This window comes from Electrona antarctica (assembly GCF_951216825.1).
Source record: "Electrona antarctica genome assembly, chromosome: 15".
Lineage (NCBI taxonomy): Eukaryota > Metazoa > Chordata > Actinopteri > Myctophiformes > Myctophidae > Electrona > Electrona antarctica.
Window position 1 is genome coordinate 7,866,206 of NC_136796.1, and position 14,925 is coordinate 7,881,130.

The window sequence follows — 14,925 nt, forward strand, 5'->3', positions numbered from 1 at the left end:
AATGGCCGTCACATTATCGCAAATGCAAGATCTTAGGAACGCCTTTGCGGGAGTTATTATTTTAACTTTTGATACAAATGTCCACGTGGACTCGAGGATGCACTGATTAGGTTATGGGCACTGTGAAGGCATAAAACACATTTAATTCAATTCCTTCAACGTGTTAACAACATAATATGAGCCATAATATGCACCACACACTGCAACTTGTTGACCGAGGCATAAGACTGCAATGCTCTGTTACAGTACCTCTCTTTCTGCAGAGTGCAGACCTCCTGCATACGTGGTGTCTGAGAGACGAGAGGGCCTCAGCGTGAGGTTGTTTTTGGATGACAGGCAGGCAGTGAGTCGACGTCTTGCCTTTAAAACTACAACACTCTCCACCCCTCCGACTGCAAAAAAGGCAGCCGGCAGACGTCTGCTTTAGTCACAGCTGTAAAAGGAGGCTACAGGGGTGGCTGCCGTACAAAGGGCCTTTTGAGTGGTCATGAATGGGCCAGTGGGTGAGGTCTCCTCCACCCAGCCTCCACCCCTCCTCCACCCAGCCTAATGTCATTTCCTTCCTCAGAGGGCCCAGCCATTCACTCGCACAGCCGGATGACCCATGCTCCAAAATCCTGGCTTTATTTTTATACCGGAGAATAGTAAGTTGTCATCGACTCTGCCACGGCCTCAACATCCAATGACATTTTTCCCCAGGCGGTCTACGTCAGTGGTTCTCAACCATGCGGTGGTGCGGGGACCACCGGTGGTCCTTGAGAGGGTTCCAGGTGGTCCCCAGCTAAATGACGGAGAGTTGTTAACCAAATGGTCCTTTGTTAGATATTTATTTAACTCTTAGATAGATTTAAGATCTTTGAGTCCTTTGAGTCTGCACAGACAGATGTGGATGCGAAATGGAGTGAACCCAAGAAAAAGGATTGATGATTGTCAAAGTCTCAGAATAGGAGCAAAGATACAGCGGCCACCGGGAACAGACTGAAGTCCAAACAAGCGTTTGAGCTCAATATGCTCTAAGTTTATTCACAATGCCTAGACTATTTATACATATACGGTTGGAGCTACGCCTCCTGCCTACGTGTCAGTCACACAAGGCTTGTGAGCATATGAAGATATTCAGCTACATAAGGTTACAATTTCATCAAGATTATGGGGCATCAAGAATCTGTTTATTAGAGCTCGTTGGCTGTGTGTGAGGTGAAGGAGGGGGTGAGCTGAGGGGCCCTCTGCATGGCCTCTTCGTGGCAAGACGTTTCCTACGGATGCTTCCTGTACAGTGTACACTGTGCCCTGCAATAAGAAAGGAAACGTATACAGCGCAACGACACCTAACAGCAGATAATCATCATATACAGACAGATTGATAAACATCATATACAGTAAGTGGTTAGGCAACTATAGGCAACAAGGTTTGTACACTCAGCAGCAATTACTTCTAGATACAACATAGGTGTTATAGCAGATGCACATGTCAGTCTTTGCACAACAAGAACGTCTCAATGTGTCTCTAGTCACGTTCGTAGCCATGAGAAGGCACTTCATGCATTGGGTTATAATAATTCATAACAAGAGCGTACACTTTTGCGCTCTCAACACATCCGCATTACTTAATTTACAAGAAGTCTACACAATTTGAGAATGTAGAAGAATTGTACCAATACAGCATGGAATTGTGGACAAAATGTGGGGTCTGAGAGGCCGCTAAATATCATAAAAATGGTGTTCAGTGGCTCTCAAATGCGGAATAAATGATGGCTCTTGATATGAAAAGGATTGAAGACCACTGGTCTACGTGATGGATGGAGGGTGACGCTCTCATCAGGGGCTCTCGCCCCGAAAGGCCAGCGGGTGTTTGATAGTGGGCTGGACGCTGCGTCATTCCTCCTCTCAGAAGACCTTAACCAAACCAGGCCTATCACAACATCATGAGGACAGCACAACAAACACTCTGCAACACATTCATCTGCTCTCTCTCTCTCTCTCTCTCTCTCTTTCTCTCTCTCTCTCTCTCTCTCTCTCTCTGATGTTTTCCATTAGGAGAGATCAGGGCTAAAGTGGAGGAAATGCAGATTAAAAAGAAGAAAAGAGATTGAAAACTAAGGTAAACAAGACTGCGGTCCGGGAAAGAAGCTATTAAGTGGCCCGCTACGAAAAGTAAAGCGCCGAGTGAGCAAGAGCAGAGCAGCGGAAGTAAGAAAAGAAATAATGAAGACCAAAAAAAGAAGTCAGAAGGTTGGCTGGTGGGAGTTTGGCCACTTTGCACTCTCACTGTATTATACAGTAAGCAGCCCGGTGCTGATGTGTGATATTTTTAAGTTCCCACAGATTCCTTGAGTGGCTGTCGAGCTCACCGGCCGGGATCTGCTCCATGTGGGGCATGAGTGAACGAGGGAGGCGCCAGGCAGACGAAAAACAACGGAAAGGGGGACGGATGGATAGATGGTGGTGGGATTGTGTGTGAGAGGGCCCCGGCGCAACAGCTGTCCCATGTTCGACCATTCCCCTGCGACCTTGCTCAGCTGTTGCGCATTGTCACAGGGCCAGCTTTTAGCCTTTTGGGGTGGGGGGGACGGACGGACGGACACGTCAGATACAGCCATCCCGATCCCTGCGGTGTTGAGTACTGGGGCCGGGTGGAGATGGCGACAGGGCATGGGATGGGGCGTGGTATTGGATGACACATGGTTTCTAGAGAATCTATGTGTGTATGGGTGTTAATCCCCGAGTACAGGACCCGTCTGTTGACACCCTCTCTCTCTCCTCCGGGTGTGTGTAGAGAGACAGAGGGGACCGCAGAGGGAGAAGTAAGAGAAAGTGGGGAGAGAGAGAGAGACAGAGAGAGAGAGAGAGAGAGAGAGAGAGAGACAGAGGGAGAGAGTAAAGCCATGATTTATACTTTGTCGTACGACGACGGAACATACTGTAACTTATAGGCCGAGGAGTTGAAGGGGGAGGGCCCGTGTGGAAGACAAGAGGAGGGGGAGGGGGACAGGGGGGAGAAGGGGAAACAGAGGAATGGGTGGGTGGGTTGTTGGGGGATCCCCTCGGACAGTGTTGACGTGACGGATGACACCAGACAGAGGGTCACCCCGTTCTCCATCCCCCTACCCGCCCCGCCATTCCTCCGCGTATAGCCTACAAATGGATTCAGCGGTGTAGGTACTGTACATTTACTCAAGTACTGTACTTAATACAATTCCAAGGTGTTTTTTATACTTTACTGGAGTATTTCCAATCAAGTATACAGTAAGCACTTTATTTACTTCTGCCCCACTACAGAGGCTAAAGTGTCCACTCCCTTTTTGAGGCATAATATACAGTATAGGCAAAAAAGATTCGTTTTAATCTATCATTTTGTAGATCAGCTACTCTATATTTTCTACATTTTTGCGCAACCTCGTCTATGGCCGTACGACAACGTCTACAATGGGGGCTTAAGTGGTTTTAAGGGTGAGTGCTGTTGAGTTCTGCATAAGGTATGAGGACTGGAGCGAGCCCTGGGAATACACAGCACAGATCTGTATGAGGACTGGAGCGAGCCCAGATCTGTATGAGGACTGGAGCGAGCCCAGATCTGTATGAGGACTGGAGTGAGCCCTTGGAATACACAGCACAGATCTGTGTGTGACCATCAGTGGTGGAAAGTAACCAAGTACATTTAATCAAATACTGTCCTTAAGTACAATTTTGAGGTATTTATACTTTACTTGAGTATTTCCAATTTCCAATACTTTTACTTCTACTTCATTACACCTCAGAGCCAAAATTTTTACTTTTACTCCACTACGATTATTTCAAAACTTTAGTTACTACTATATAGTTACTTTGTAGATTTTGATTATTATTACAAAACATAGCTACATTAACCACTTCAGCCCTATATACAATTCGGCCATTTGAAATAGCCGATCTACAAGCTCACAATGTGCAGCGATGCGACACATTTGTGAGCTTGTATAGATCAAAAGATTTTCAAAAGATTTGTATACGTTTGAAGACTTGAAACGGGACATTCTGCACAATGACTATACTTTTGATACTCTAAGTATATTTTGAATACTTTACGTGCATTTTGAATTCAGGACTTTTACTTGTAACAGAGTATAGGCTATTTCCATGTTGCAGTATTGATACTTTTACTTAAGTAAAACACTGTCAGTACTTTTTCCACCACTGGTGAGGGTGTCCAGCTCTGCATTCCTCAGAGCTGTGCATGTTCCATAAACTATATAGGCTACACACCCGAGAGCCGCCACAGCACTGCTCATGCAGCCTAGGACACACAGCATACATGCGAGCATACATACTGCGCATTAGTGTTGATTTCGTCGACTGAAACTACGACGAAAAATGTTTGTCGACTACCTTTTTTCACTGAGGAAAACTAAGTAGAAACTAAATAAAAACTAAGCTATGATGACTAAAACTATATGACTAAATATACTGACAAGTTTGCCAACAAATAAAAACTAGACTAAAATGTTATAGGGAGGGACTAGTGGACGAGATAACTAAAAGGTCATATTATGTTTAGTTGCGCTCTGAAAATAGCAGATCTACAAGCTTCAACGCGCCACAGTGCGACGCGCTGTGAGCTTGTGGATATTGTGGGTATTTTCAGAGTGCAACCAAGTGTAAAATAAGCCGTTACGACGCCAATAAAGGCCCGTCAAAATACATTTTAGTCGACTAAATCATAGATGTAGTCGACTAAAACTAGACTAACACTAAAGCATTTCAGGTGACTAAATTAAAATAAATTATTCAAAAGACTGTCTAAAACAAAATCTAATTTTGCCGTCGAAATCAACACTGCTGCCCAAAAGCGTAGCCTATACTTCTGAATGGACATGTCAAGTCAAGTCAATCACCATGTGTCCATTAGGAGTTAGGATTCATAGGATGTGTAATCTCAATGATCACCCAAATAGTGTTGTTGAAGTTAGGAAAAGTTGTTTTTCCCTCAGTCCTGTTCTGTCAGCAGACATGATTGGTTTATAGTTTTTTGTTTCCTGGGCTCCATAAAACACATAACACCATAAATCATACAATACAATACTGTAGCCTACATGTACACGACTGCAATGTAAAGTAGGCTAGTGGTTGTAGAGAAACAATTCCTGTTTACAATATATGAAAAAACCGAGTCTCACATTGTAATGTTGACCTGGGGTTTATCATAGCCTACTGAACCCAATCTATATAGATTGACTGATGCAGAATTTTTATGTCTCAAAGGGATATTTCACTTTCAAACATGTTTGGGTTCATTTTAACTCAAACTTATGTGAACAAGTTGCTGGGTCACATGAGTGAGGGGTATGATGTTGCGAGTCCCGAAACCCCCGATGACCTTAGGATACATCACTATGAGGATACGTCCCAGGGGCATCCATGCGATGTTTTTTCATTTTAGTTACCGGTATTCTATTTATAGTGACTCATAGGAATAGTCTAAGTGACAACCAGGAATAGTCTGCTGACCACCGGAGAGACGGGTGGCAGTATGGGCAGTATGGGTTGGCGCCCCAGCCTGTGTCTTCCGTGAGGAGGAAGCCCAACAAGCCCACGGTGAGGCCTTTAGGAGGGCCATTCAAGCTGCAAGCGGAGCCTGCAGCACCACCGTTGCCCAGGTGGAGCCTGTAGAACCATTGCGGCTTGAGAATCCACCACTCCTGAATGAAGTGCCATCTGCCATGGTGCTGGGAGCCTGGTGCAATGCATACAGGTAGGTCCTGAAGACCTGAACCTGGTGAAAGCAGGAGTGGACCTGGTGAGACGTATGAGGGGCCCGGACAGGAGTCAACCCACAGAGCCTAGTCCATCCACGTGCCAGAATCTGGCTCTCCCAGTCCCGGCAGAGTAGTTCCGGAGCAACGGATTGTGTGGCCCCTGGTCTTTCCCTAATGGGACTGATCGAGGGTAGCTACTGGGACGTAGGTTGGGACGTGATCACCCCGGCTAGGTCACCTGAGTGAGGGGTATGATGTTGCGGGACCTGAAACCCTGATGAGCTTGATACATCACTGATGAATCCATGTGATGTTTTTTTGTTTTTAAATCTGTCTGGGGTGTTCACAAAAGCCAGAGTAGAAAATGAACCCAAACATGTTTGAAAGTGAAAAATCACTTTAACCCATGCTAACCATGCACTATGTCACTTTAACCCATGCTAACCATGCACTATGTCACTTTTTTTTAATGAATACAATGTAATTTTGTCCAATATGTAATACAATATGACTTGATACAATTGGGGTGGTTGTATTTTGTCTCCATGCTCTTCTATTGCGACATTTACTATCATATAGCATTTACTATCATATAGCATTTACTATCATATAGCATTTTCATATCAAAGGTCATGTCTCAATAGACACAGGATCTGACACAAATTTTGACCTGAAGGTCAAGATTCAATGTATCCCCTGAGCAAGCAGACCGGCTAAATGTCAGCATTTAAGCAGGAAACCGGGTTCAGTGATTTTGGATACTTAGAAAAGTGCTATAATCTGAGCTACTTTTGAGGCGCTAGCCACTCTATATCCAGGTTTAATGTTTGTCTTTAGTTCAATTTTTGTTTTATAAACGCCATTGACAATGAAGGGAAAATGTACATCATTTTGTGCCTATAACACAAACATGAAATGCCATTAACAATAAAGAGAATGTAATGTTTGTGTTGGTACCGTTACATCACCTAATCAACATGAGTTAGACTTTAATATATTAGCGCCCCTCACTTCACACGGGTGTGATTTTTATTCTTATTAGCTTGTTGTGTATGTATGTATAGTATACATACATGTATGCACCTGCGTGAGGGGTATGATGTTCGAGAGACCCGAAACCCTGATTACCTTGGGATACATCACTGAGGATACGTCCCAGGTGCATCCATGCGATGTATTTTTAGTTACATTGTACACACACACACACACACACACACACACACACACCAATGACAGCAGCTTTTATACACAAACAAAGAATACGCTTTATGAGGAAAAAACGGAGCAGACCAGGCATAGAGCCCAGCTGGGGGCCGACGGTCAGCTAAGTATACCGGGTTCAAGTGGTTACAATGAGACAGAGAGAGTGTATGTGTGCGTGTGCGTGTGTGTGTGTGTGGAGGGAATGGAATGGTCTGGTCAGGGAGTCCACCTCACTGCATTCCACTGAGGTCCCTGACTGTAACAGGTGATGTTTCTATGCAAGCCATTGTGTGTCATAACTGTACTGTTAGTGTCATAAAGCTGTGTGTGTGTGTGTGTGTGTGTGTGTGTGTGTGTGTGTGTGTGTGTGTGTGTGTGTGCGTGTGTGTGTGTCAGACCCATGCATTTAGAACAGTCTGCAGCAGGGGTGGAAAGTATAACTAATATGTGTGCTCAAGTATACTATACGTAACTACGATTTTGAAGTACTTTTACTTTACCTTTTACTCTTATTATTACTCTAATTATTTGAAAACGTTTATTACATTACGATTACGTTAAATTAGGTTGCAGATTTGGATTATTACAAAACATACATAACAACCAAGCCCTCTGTTATACTCTGGCTTTTTGAAAATAGCAATCAACAAGCTCACATCACATGGGTGACAGTTTTTGTTTAATGTGTCATTCTGAGTACTTTTATGTACTTTTAAGTTAGGATATAAATTTTTGGCCTATTTCTACACGTGCCTATTGCTGCACATGTGGTAGTATAACTGTGATTATATATTTTTACTTATACAAGTACAACATCGGAATACTTCTTAAGTCCACCAGGGTCAGAGTCATGCCTCAGGACTGTCCCTCCCTCTGCACCTGTCTCTGCGGTGTGTGACCGTGTGTCCCCCTTAAACCCCGGGAGGGAGCCATGTCTCTGCGGTGTGTGACCGTGTGTCCCCCTTAAACCCCGGGAGGGAGCCATGTCTCTGCGGTGTGTGACCGTGTCTCCCCCTTAAACCCCAGGAGGGAGCCATGTCTCTGCGGTGTGTGACCGTGTGTCCCCCTTAAACCCCGGGAGGGAGCCATGTCTCTGCGGTGTGTGACCGTGTGTCCCCCTTAAACCCCGGGAGGGAGCCATGTCTCTGCGGTGTGTGACCGTGTGTCCCCCTTAAACCCCGGGAGGGAGCCATGTCTCTGCGGTGTGTGACCGTGTGTCCCCCTTAAACCCCGGGAGGGAGCCATGTCTCTGCGGTGTGTGACCGTGTGTCCCTTAAACCCCGGGAGGGAGCCATGTCTCTGCGGTGTGTGACCGTGTGTCCCCGGGCCCTTAAACCCCGGGAGGGAGCCATGTCTCTGCGGTGTGTGACCGTGTGTCCCCCTTAAACCCCGGGAGGGAGCCATGTCTCTGCAGTGTGTGACCGTGTGTCCCCCTTAAACCCCGGGAGGGAGCCATGGTTGCCGCGCGCCCCGCCCCCGGCCCACAATAAACAGGGAGCTGCGTGACATTTTCCTTTAAGTGACAAACGCTTCGGAACACACTCAGAGAAGTCGAGGGGAAAAAAGTGAAAATGCCATGATGTCGCCTCATCTCTGTCAAGTAAAAACAAGAAGAAAAGAAAGTAGTCTATAGGCTATCTTATCTGTTTGGGGATTAAGGCTCCCATGTGCCCAAAGCAATTACAGGTCTAAAGTATACTTAATTGCTAATGTAATATTGATTATAAAGCTATGGTGTTGTTTAGTGTTTGATAAGCACTTATTATCAAGGTTTAAGAGTGCAGTGTGCCATCACTTTCTGTCCAGATGCTTCATAATGCTTCATAAACAGTCCAGATCCATCATCCTGCAATCCCCATATACCGGGGTGACACCAGAAGTCTCCTCCACTGTATACCATTACCCACAGGACAGGACAGGACAGGACAGGACAGGACAGGACAGGGTTTGACCATTACCGCACCTGCAAGTGAGAGTGAGGAGAGGCAAGACACACCTTTCTATATCCCTCCTCGGCTGGCATGTTTTTATTACCTATAAAAAATTACCTGTCTATATCTCTAGACTCTCCACATCACACTGATTGTTCTTCACTTTTTCTGCTGCTCCACCCCGCGGGAGGGAGCGCTCGACCAGAGAGACGCGCACCCACCGGGGAGGAGAGGAGAGAGAGAGAGAGAGAGAGAGAGAGAGCAGGGCGAGGATCCGTGAGTCGTCTCAGCTGTTTTAATTAAGACAATCTGAATGGCACACACAGACAGCAGAAGTTACTGAAATAATTATGTTTTAATACGAGGAGATTAGTTCAGGTTACAAATGGTCTTGTCTGGCCGCTCACCTCGCTTTGTCGATTAGCCTACTGAACCTTTTGTAGCTCTCTGGGTTTGTTTCATGACTTCGTGCGTGCAGCGTGGGTTAGAAAAATAGTTTTTTTCCCTTTTTTTCCTGAGAGTCAGGGAGTCAATGCGAGCTGCTGATATTTGCTGTGGCAGAGCAGAAACGGTCGGTGACACATCTTTTTGGTTGTAGTAGTGGGCAGCCTAGAGCAGCAGCATCTCTCTCTCTCACTCTCGCAAGCAAGCTGCAAATTGCAAATCATTGGCACCTTTACGCTCAAAGTTCAACCGTTGGTCCCGCGGGGGAATTATTGCTGTGTAATCTCTCCTCCTTCACACAACCCTGCCTCCTCATAACTTCTAAAAAAAAACATCTGAGTTTTCAACCATGTTCCGTGAAGGTCACGTTTTGACGCGTTGCACTTGTCCGTGCGTTGTTGCTGCTGTTGTTGTTGTGCGCGTTTTGTTTTGCGATCATGACTCGATCCACAGATAACTTTTTGAGGTTAATACCTAGGCTAGGAGGAGGACACCTAGGCTTAGGTTAAGGACGTTAGGTTGTAGATCAGAGTTGAAGCTCAGTTATTAGTCTGTCGGGACAACAAAAAAACGGGACTATGACTTGGCTGAAACTCTGCTCTGTGATCCTGCAGATAATGATCCGGTGAGATTTCACCCCCCAAAAAAGAAGAAGAAGCTTATACTTGATATTAAATATCCCTTTTTTTTCCTGTTTTTTTTTTTACATCCGTCTCACACAAACAATGTTAGGGAGCCCGTCGAACAACGGCGGTATCCGAATGCTGGTGCCCCCGACTCCCAGCGACGAGCGCCGGGTGGAGTTCGTCGCGCTGACCGCCGTGCACACGGAGAAGAGCGAGCCGTCCACGCCGGAGCGCGGACACCCGTCGCACCGCACGGGGCTGCTGGGCACCCCGCTGCCCGGTCCCCCCGGACCACGGACCACCACCTCCGCCTCCACCAAGCGCTACAGAAAGATACAGAACTGGCTGTACAATGTACTGGAAAGACCGCGTGGCTGGGCATTCATCTACCATGCATTCATGTAAGTTTAGAGTTTTATTTTTGCTCCATGTTTATCATTTAAAAAGAAACAAACAAACAAACAAACAAAACATGCGTGGACTGTTTTCCACCTTGGTTTTGTTTAGATCGCAACTTTTCAAGCCTTTTGGCCACTGTCTCAAAGTTTAAACCCTCTAACTTTAAGTAAACTTGGCTCTGCATAGCCTCCTTGGACTGCTTTCTTCATCCATAAATCTCTGCAGATCTGCTAATTTTCGCTAATGCTCCCCCGCCCCAGAATCCCCCAGAATATGGATTATTTTCTGGGGGGGTTCAAGTGGTTAAAGACCCAAGAAGTAGCCTAGAAGTAGACCTAACCCTAAAATGAAATGCACATGTAGCTTAATTAACCTGGTTAATGGTTAATTAACCTGGTTGGCGTTTTTTGATCGATACACATAACAGTAGGCATGCATATCTGCGCTAATTTGATGAATCCTCCAATTAACGGAGTGGAGTTGCTTATCTGGCACTTAAAGCCGTACATGTGCCATGTGCCATACATCATCCCAGCGTGGGGTCCCCCCTGCTCAATTCCCCCATTTCCTTCTCATCTGATTAAACCCGCAATGAGATTTCTCAAATCCAATTTCTGCAAAATCGTAGGGGGGGTAATTGGCATTTTCATTAGACGCAGCAGTCACCACATGGGAAGTTACTATAGACATACCTGCTGCTGATCGTCTGTTTACCGTGATTAGTTGTACAAAAACAGTTTTCTCCATATCATCATATTTGTCTTCTTTCTGCTGACTGTCACTAATAGTAGTTGTCCAAGTACGCTGGGGGCCAGCCAGGTGCGTAATGGAGGACTGTTTTCACTGGGGACTGACTTGTGGGAGACTATATTGGTGCAAACAGTCGGTGCATAATGCAATCCCCTGAGGAAGAAAATACTGCTTCGGCAGTATTGTCATTGTAGGGTAGTACAGTATAATATAATGCATGCGTACTTAAAAAACTAAACAAACAAACTCACTCATTCCACTCCAATGCCCCAAATTACGCCCCAAAATTGACATCTTTGCATAGCTGGTAACTTTTTCGACACAATAATGCAAAAAAAAAATGATGATGACTAGAGGGAAATCAGACCTGGAGCCTTCTAGTGTGTGTGAGTTTACTCTAGCTCTCTGTATGAGATCTAACTTTGTTGGCAGTGGCACGGCAGCAGGAGGAACTTTATCCAAATGCCTTTCAACCAATCTTGAGTGTGCTAATTTGTCATGGCTTTGATCTGCTCACATGCATATACCCTTTAATGTACACACTGCCTTGTCTCCATATGCGGTTCCCTTAACATGGTCTATAAACACTGGGAAAGTATGAGTTCATTGTTAGCAGACGTACCAGCTGTGGATTCGTCAGACACGATTTCATTATACCAAGTGTTAAATAGTTCTATATTCTGATATTAATCATTGCTGTATGTGTATGTTCAGTAACAGGAGTCTCTCTGTCTCTCCAGCTCTTTGTTAAAAAAAAAAATACAATTTTCAGGTCGGGATACCAAATGTATCCAATCAGGAGGGAGAACTTACACAGGATAAAGAAGTGAACTGGAAGTTGGAACACTTTAACATTTACAGTATAGAAGTGATTACTCCGAGAATAATCGAGCAAAAATATCCCTTAGTCTACCTTTATCTTTGTTTTATCGGCGTGATGTGTTTTTTATCACCTTTGTCATTAAAACCTCCTTGAGAAAACTATATCAGGGTTTTCCCTGAGATCCTTGGACGTCACTTTCATTCAGAATTATTCGTATAATGTATTGATTTCTTTTAACAGTTATTTGTTGTTGCCGCAGACGACGAAAACCTGCATGAAAGCCATTGTTCACTCGGTGTTGCATTTGAAACTATGCATTTCGTCGAAGCTGCTGCCCAGTGAGCAGACGACTGTCCGTGCGCCGGAAATAGCAGATCTCCAAGCTCAGAGCTTGTAGAGTGGCTATTTTCTGAGTGTACAGCTTTATGTATTATTACAAGTACTGTCGTAAATTGCAGTGGGTTTCATTCTCTAAGATATGTAGCAGTCCTTTAAGGACTGCTACATATCTTATTCTTCACTCTCTCTCTTTCAAAAGGAAACACAGGGCGAGTCTCCAGAAGTGCCATACTGTATATGTATCTGCCCGGCTGTGTGTGTGTGTGTCAGCCAGAGGACAGGGATTTGTGTTTTTAGGAGGACGTCGGGACGGTCATGCCGCGTGCTTTTCCGCCGAGCTGTTCAGACGAGTCTCTCTGCCAATGTCCTCATGTGTTTAGATCAGGAGGGAAACCCCGCTGCAGCCTGTGGACTCTGCTATCTGCATGTGTTTTACACCCACACGACACGCACAGATCACATCTTTCCTCTACATTCGCCTTCAGTTCGTTTGCAGGCAGGCAGGCAGGCGTGCGACCTTGCAAACAGGCTCTATCGTCTCACTACTTCAGTTTCTTTTTAGTTTTTAGCATATCTCCGTTCCAGTTGTTTCCCCCTCTCTGCTTCCTCTCACCGGCAAAACGAATGCCCTCACAGTAACACCTTGTACCACCATCTGCAACCGAACATGTGTGTTTCTCATTAAAGAGCGATATGGCCTTTTTGTGCAGGACTGGCTGGCTGCTGGCATTCTCCCTGACATTCTACTGGGTGTCAGGGAGGATGCCAGGCCCGCTGTGTTGTTGTGTTGGTCTGTCAGAGAGAGAGAGAGAGAGAGAGAGGAGGCTCGGGGCTGCAGGGCAGGCTCTCCGAGGTGCTTGGACTGGACCGGCTCGTGTTTCATGAGGGCACCGGCCGGCGGGTTGGCTGGCCGGGCCGAGACGCTGTGACGTGAGAAGCCTCTCAGTGATGGCACTGTTTATTGTCTCCTCTCCTAATGGATGTCAGAGCCAACGTCACAACGGGTACTGTAGGGCTTATAGACACAAACTGGATGCCCTGCGCACAAAACAAACCAAACCGGCCTCACCTCCCTTCCCTGGCCTGTGCACAGGACAATACAACACAGATTAGAGTGCACACACACGGCACGCACATGCTTCTCCATTCCGCATTTTCTCCTGCACGAGTTTATGTCGCGCACGGAACATAGCAGATCTACAAGCTCACAGCACACCGACAATAATTCTACAAGCTCACAGTGCACCACCATGCATGCAGTTTTCAAATGTTGACATCCAGCCGGGCTGCATGCGCGTGTGTGTGTGTGCACCGTGACTCCATGTGATGTGTGATGTTAGTCAAGAGAGCCTGGGTGCTTTTGTTTTTCAATTTAATTCAAACGCTCGGCATGCTGGGAAGTGCTGGCGTGCTGGGACGTTTGACTGCAGAGCTCCTCAGATCTATTGTAATTGAATGACGCACGGTGTAGGGTCCGCTGTGCTCCTAATGTAGCTTGATTCTTTAATTAGCCCTGCGCTGTGAGCGGACGAAACTGGAGCAGATCTGTGGCTTCTACAGAGCCGCTCTTATGCAGGTGTGTGTGTGTGTGTCAGAGAGAGAGGAAGAGAGCTCTGGTGTGTTTATGGCTAGTAGTGGGTGAAATAGCACTCTACTGTAATGCCCCTCGACCGCCCCATGGGCATCTACTTCAACACCCCCCCCCCCCCCCCCCCATATCTAAGTTCCGAAACACTTCCCCTCCAACTGCAACAGCTGCACTGTGTGAAGGATTAAGACACATTCTCACAGCGGAGGAGGAGTTCCCTGCTCTGATCCTGCCTGGGTCAGATGTTGAGGTCAGAAACAAGAGGTCATATTTCCACTGCTCCACAACATCTGTATTCACTATTCTGTACCCATGAACAAACAGACAGACCGTCTCCTCCACTCTGACTGATGATAGGGGATCAGCTGGTTCCCTTTAAAATGCTGCCTTCTGCCTCATGGAGAACAAATCACAATTATATTATTGCATAAACGCAATTATTTGAGATAATCGCAATTATTTTTGTATACTCGTCAATGTTAAAATGTCCAGACATTTGTTTTGGAAAGAAAAATATATAAACAATTGTTAATTGTGTCAGTGATTTCTTGATATATTTAAGTTATTTGTCATATCTGCCCTGTGCAATTTGTGTTTTACCCCTTCAGGACGGGAACCCATTTTTGGGGTTGTTGCTATGTACAGTATACATGTTTTGTAATTTTTGAATTAATATTAGATTTTTTTTAGTTCAGTATTTAGAAGGAGTTTTTAGACTTGGCCCCAATCTCAATTATTTGTGACAATTAACCGCCAACTTAATTTGTAACCGTGGCTCTCCTCTCCTCTCCTCTCCTCTCCTCTCCTCTCCTCTCCCCTCCCCTCCCCTCCTGGATGTTTTGACTGCAAGGCCTGGGTGGTATTCGTGTGACAACCGAACTGGACTCGTGTAAAAAAGCTTTGTTTCCAAATCGAGAGACACTCGTTAAAATAAGACAATGGTCTTCTTCCTGGAAAGAAACCTTACACGTCCCTGTGTCACAGAACCCTGGCTGATGCTCGTGGTGAATTCCTACACACACACACACACACACACACACACAGCAACCCAATCGTTGCTCAGACACGTGTCTTGTCTGTTGACTCCTTG

At 45.7% G+C, this 14,925-nt stretch overlaps 1 protein-coding gene across 8 annotated transcripts in view; it reads left to right on the forward strand.

The window, feature by feature from the left end:
* Positions 1-2,030: 2,030 nt before the first annotated feature.
* kcnq4 (potassium voltage-gated channel subfamily Q member 4) overlaps positions 2,031-14,925 on the forward strand; it is a 130,438-nt gene continuing 117,543 nt past the window's right edge. For 5 of the 8 annotated variants that reach the window (XM_079522830.1, XM_079522831.1, XM_079522832.1 and 2 more), the window contains exon 1: positions 9,182-10,337. In XM_079522830.1, coding sequence (XP_079378956.1) covers positions 10,036-10,337 — 302 coding nt within the window. In that variant the 5' untranslated portion in view covers positions 9,182-10,035. Of the gene's footprint in view, positions 2,102-9,082; positions 9,143-9,181; positions 10,338-14,925 lie in introns of those variants that run through there. The other 3 variants (XM_079522837.1, XM_079522835.1, XM_079522836.1) reach the window with 3 other exon arrangements.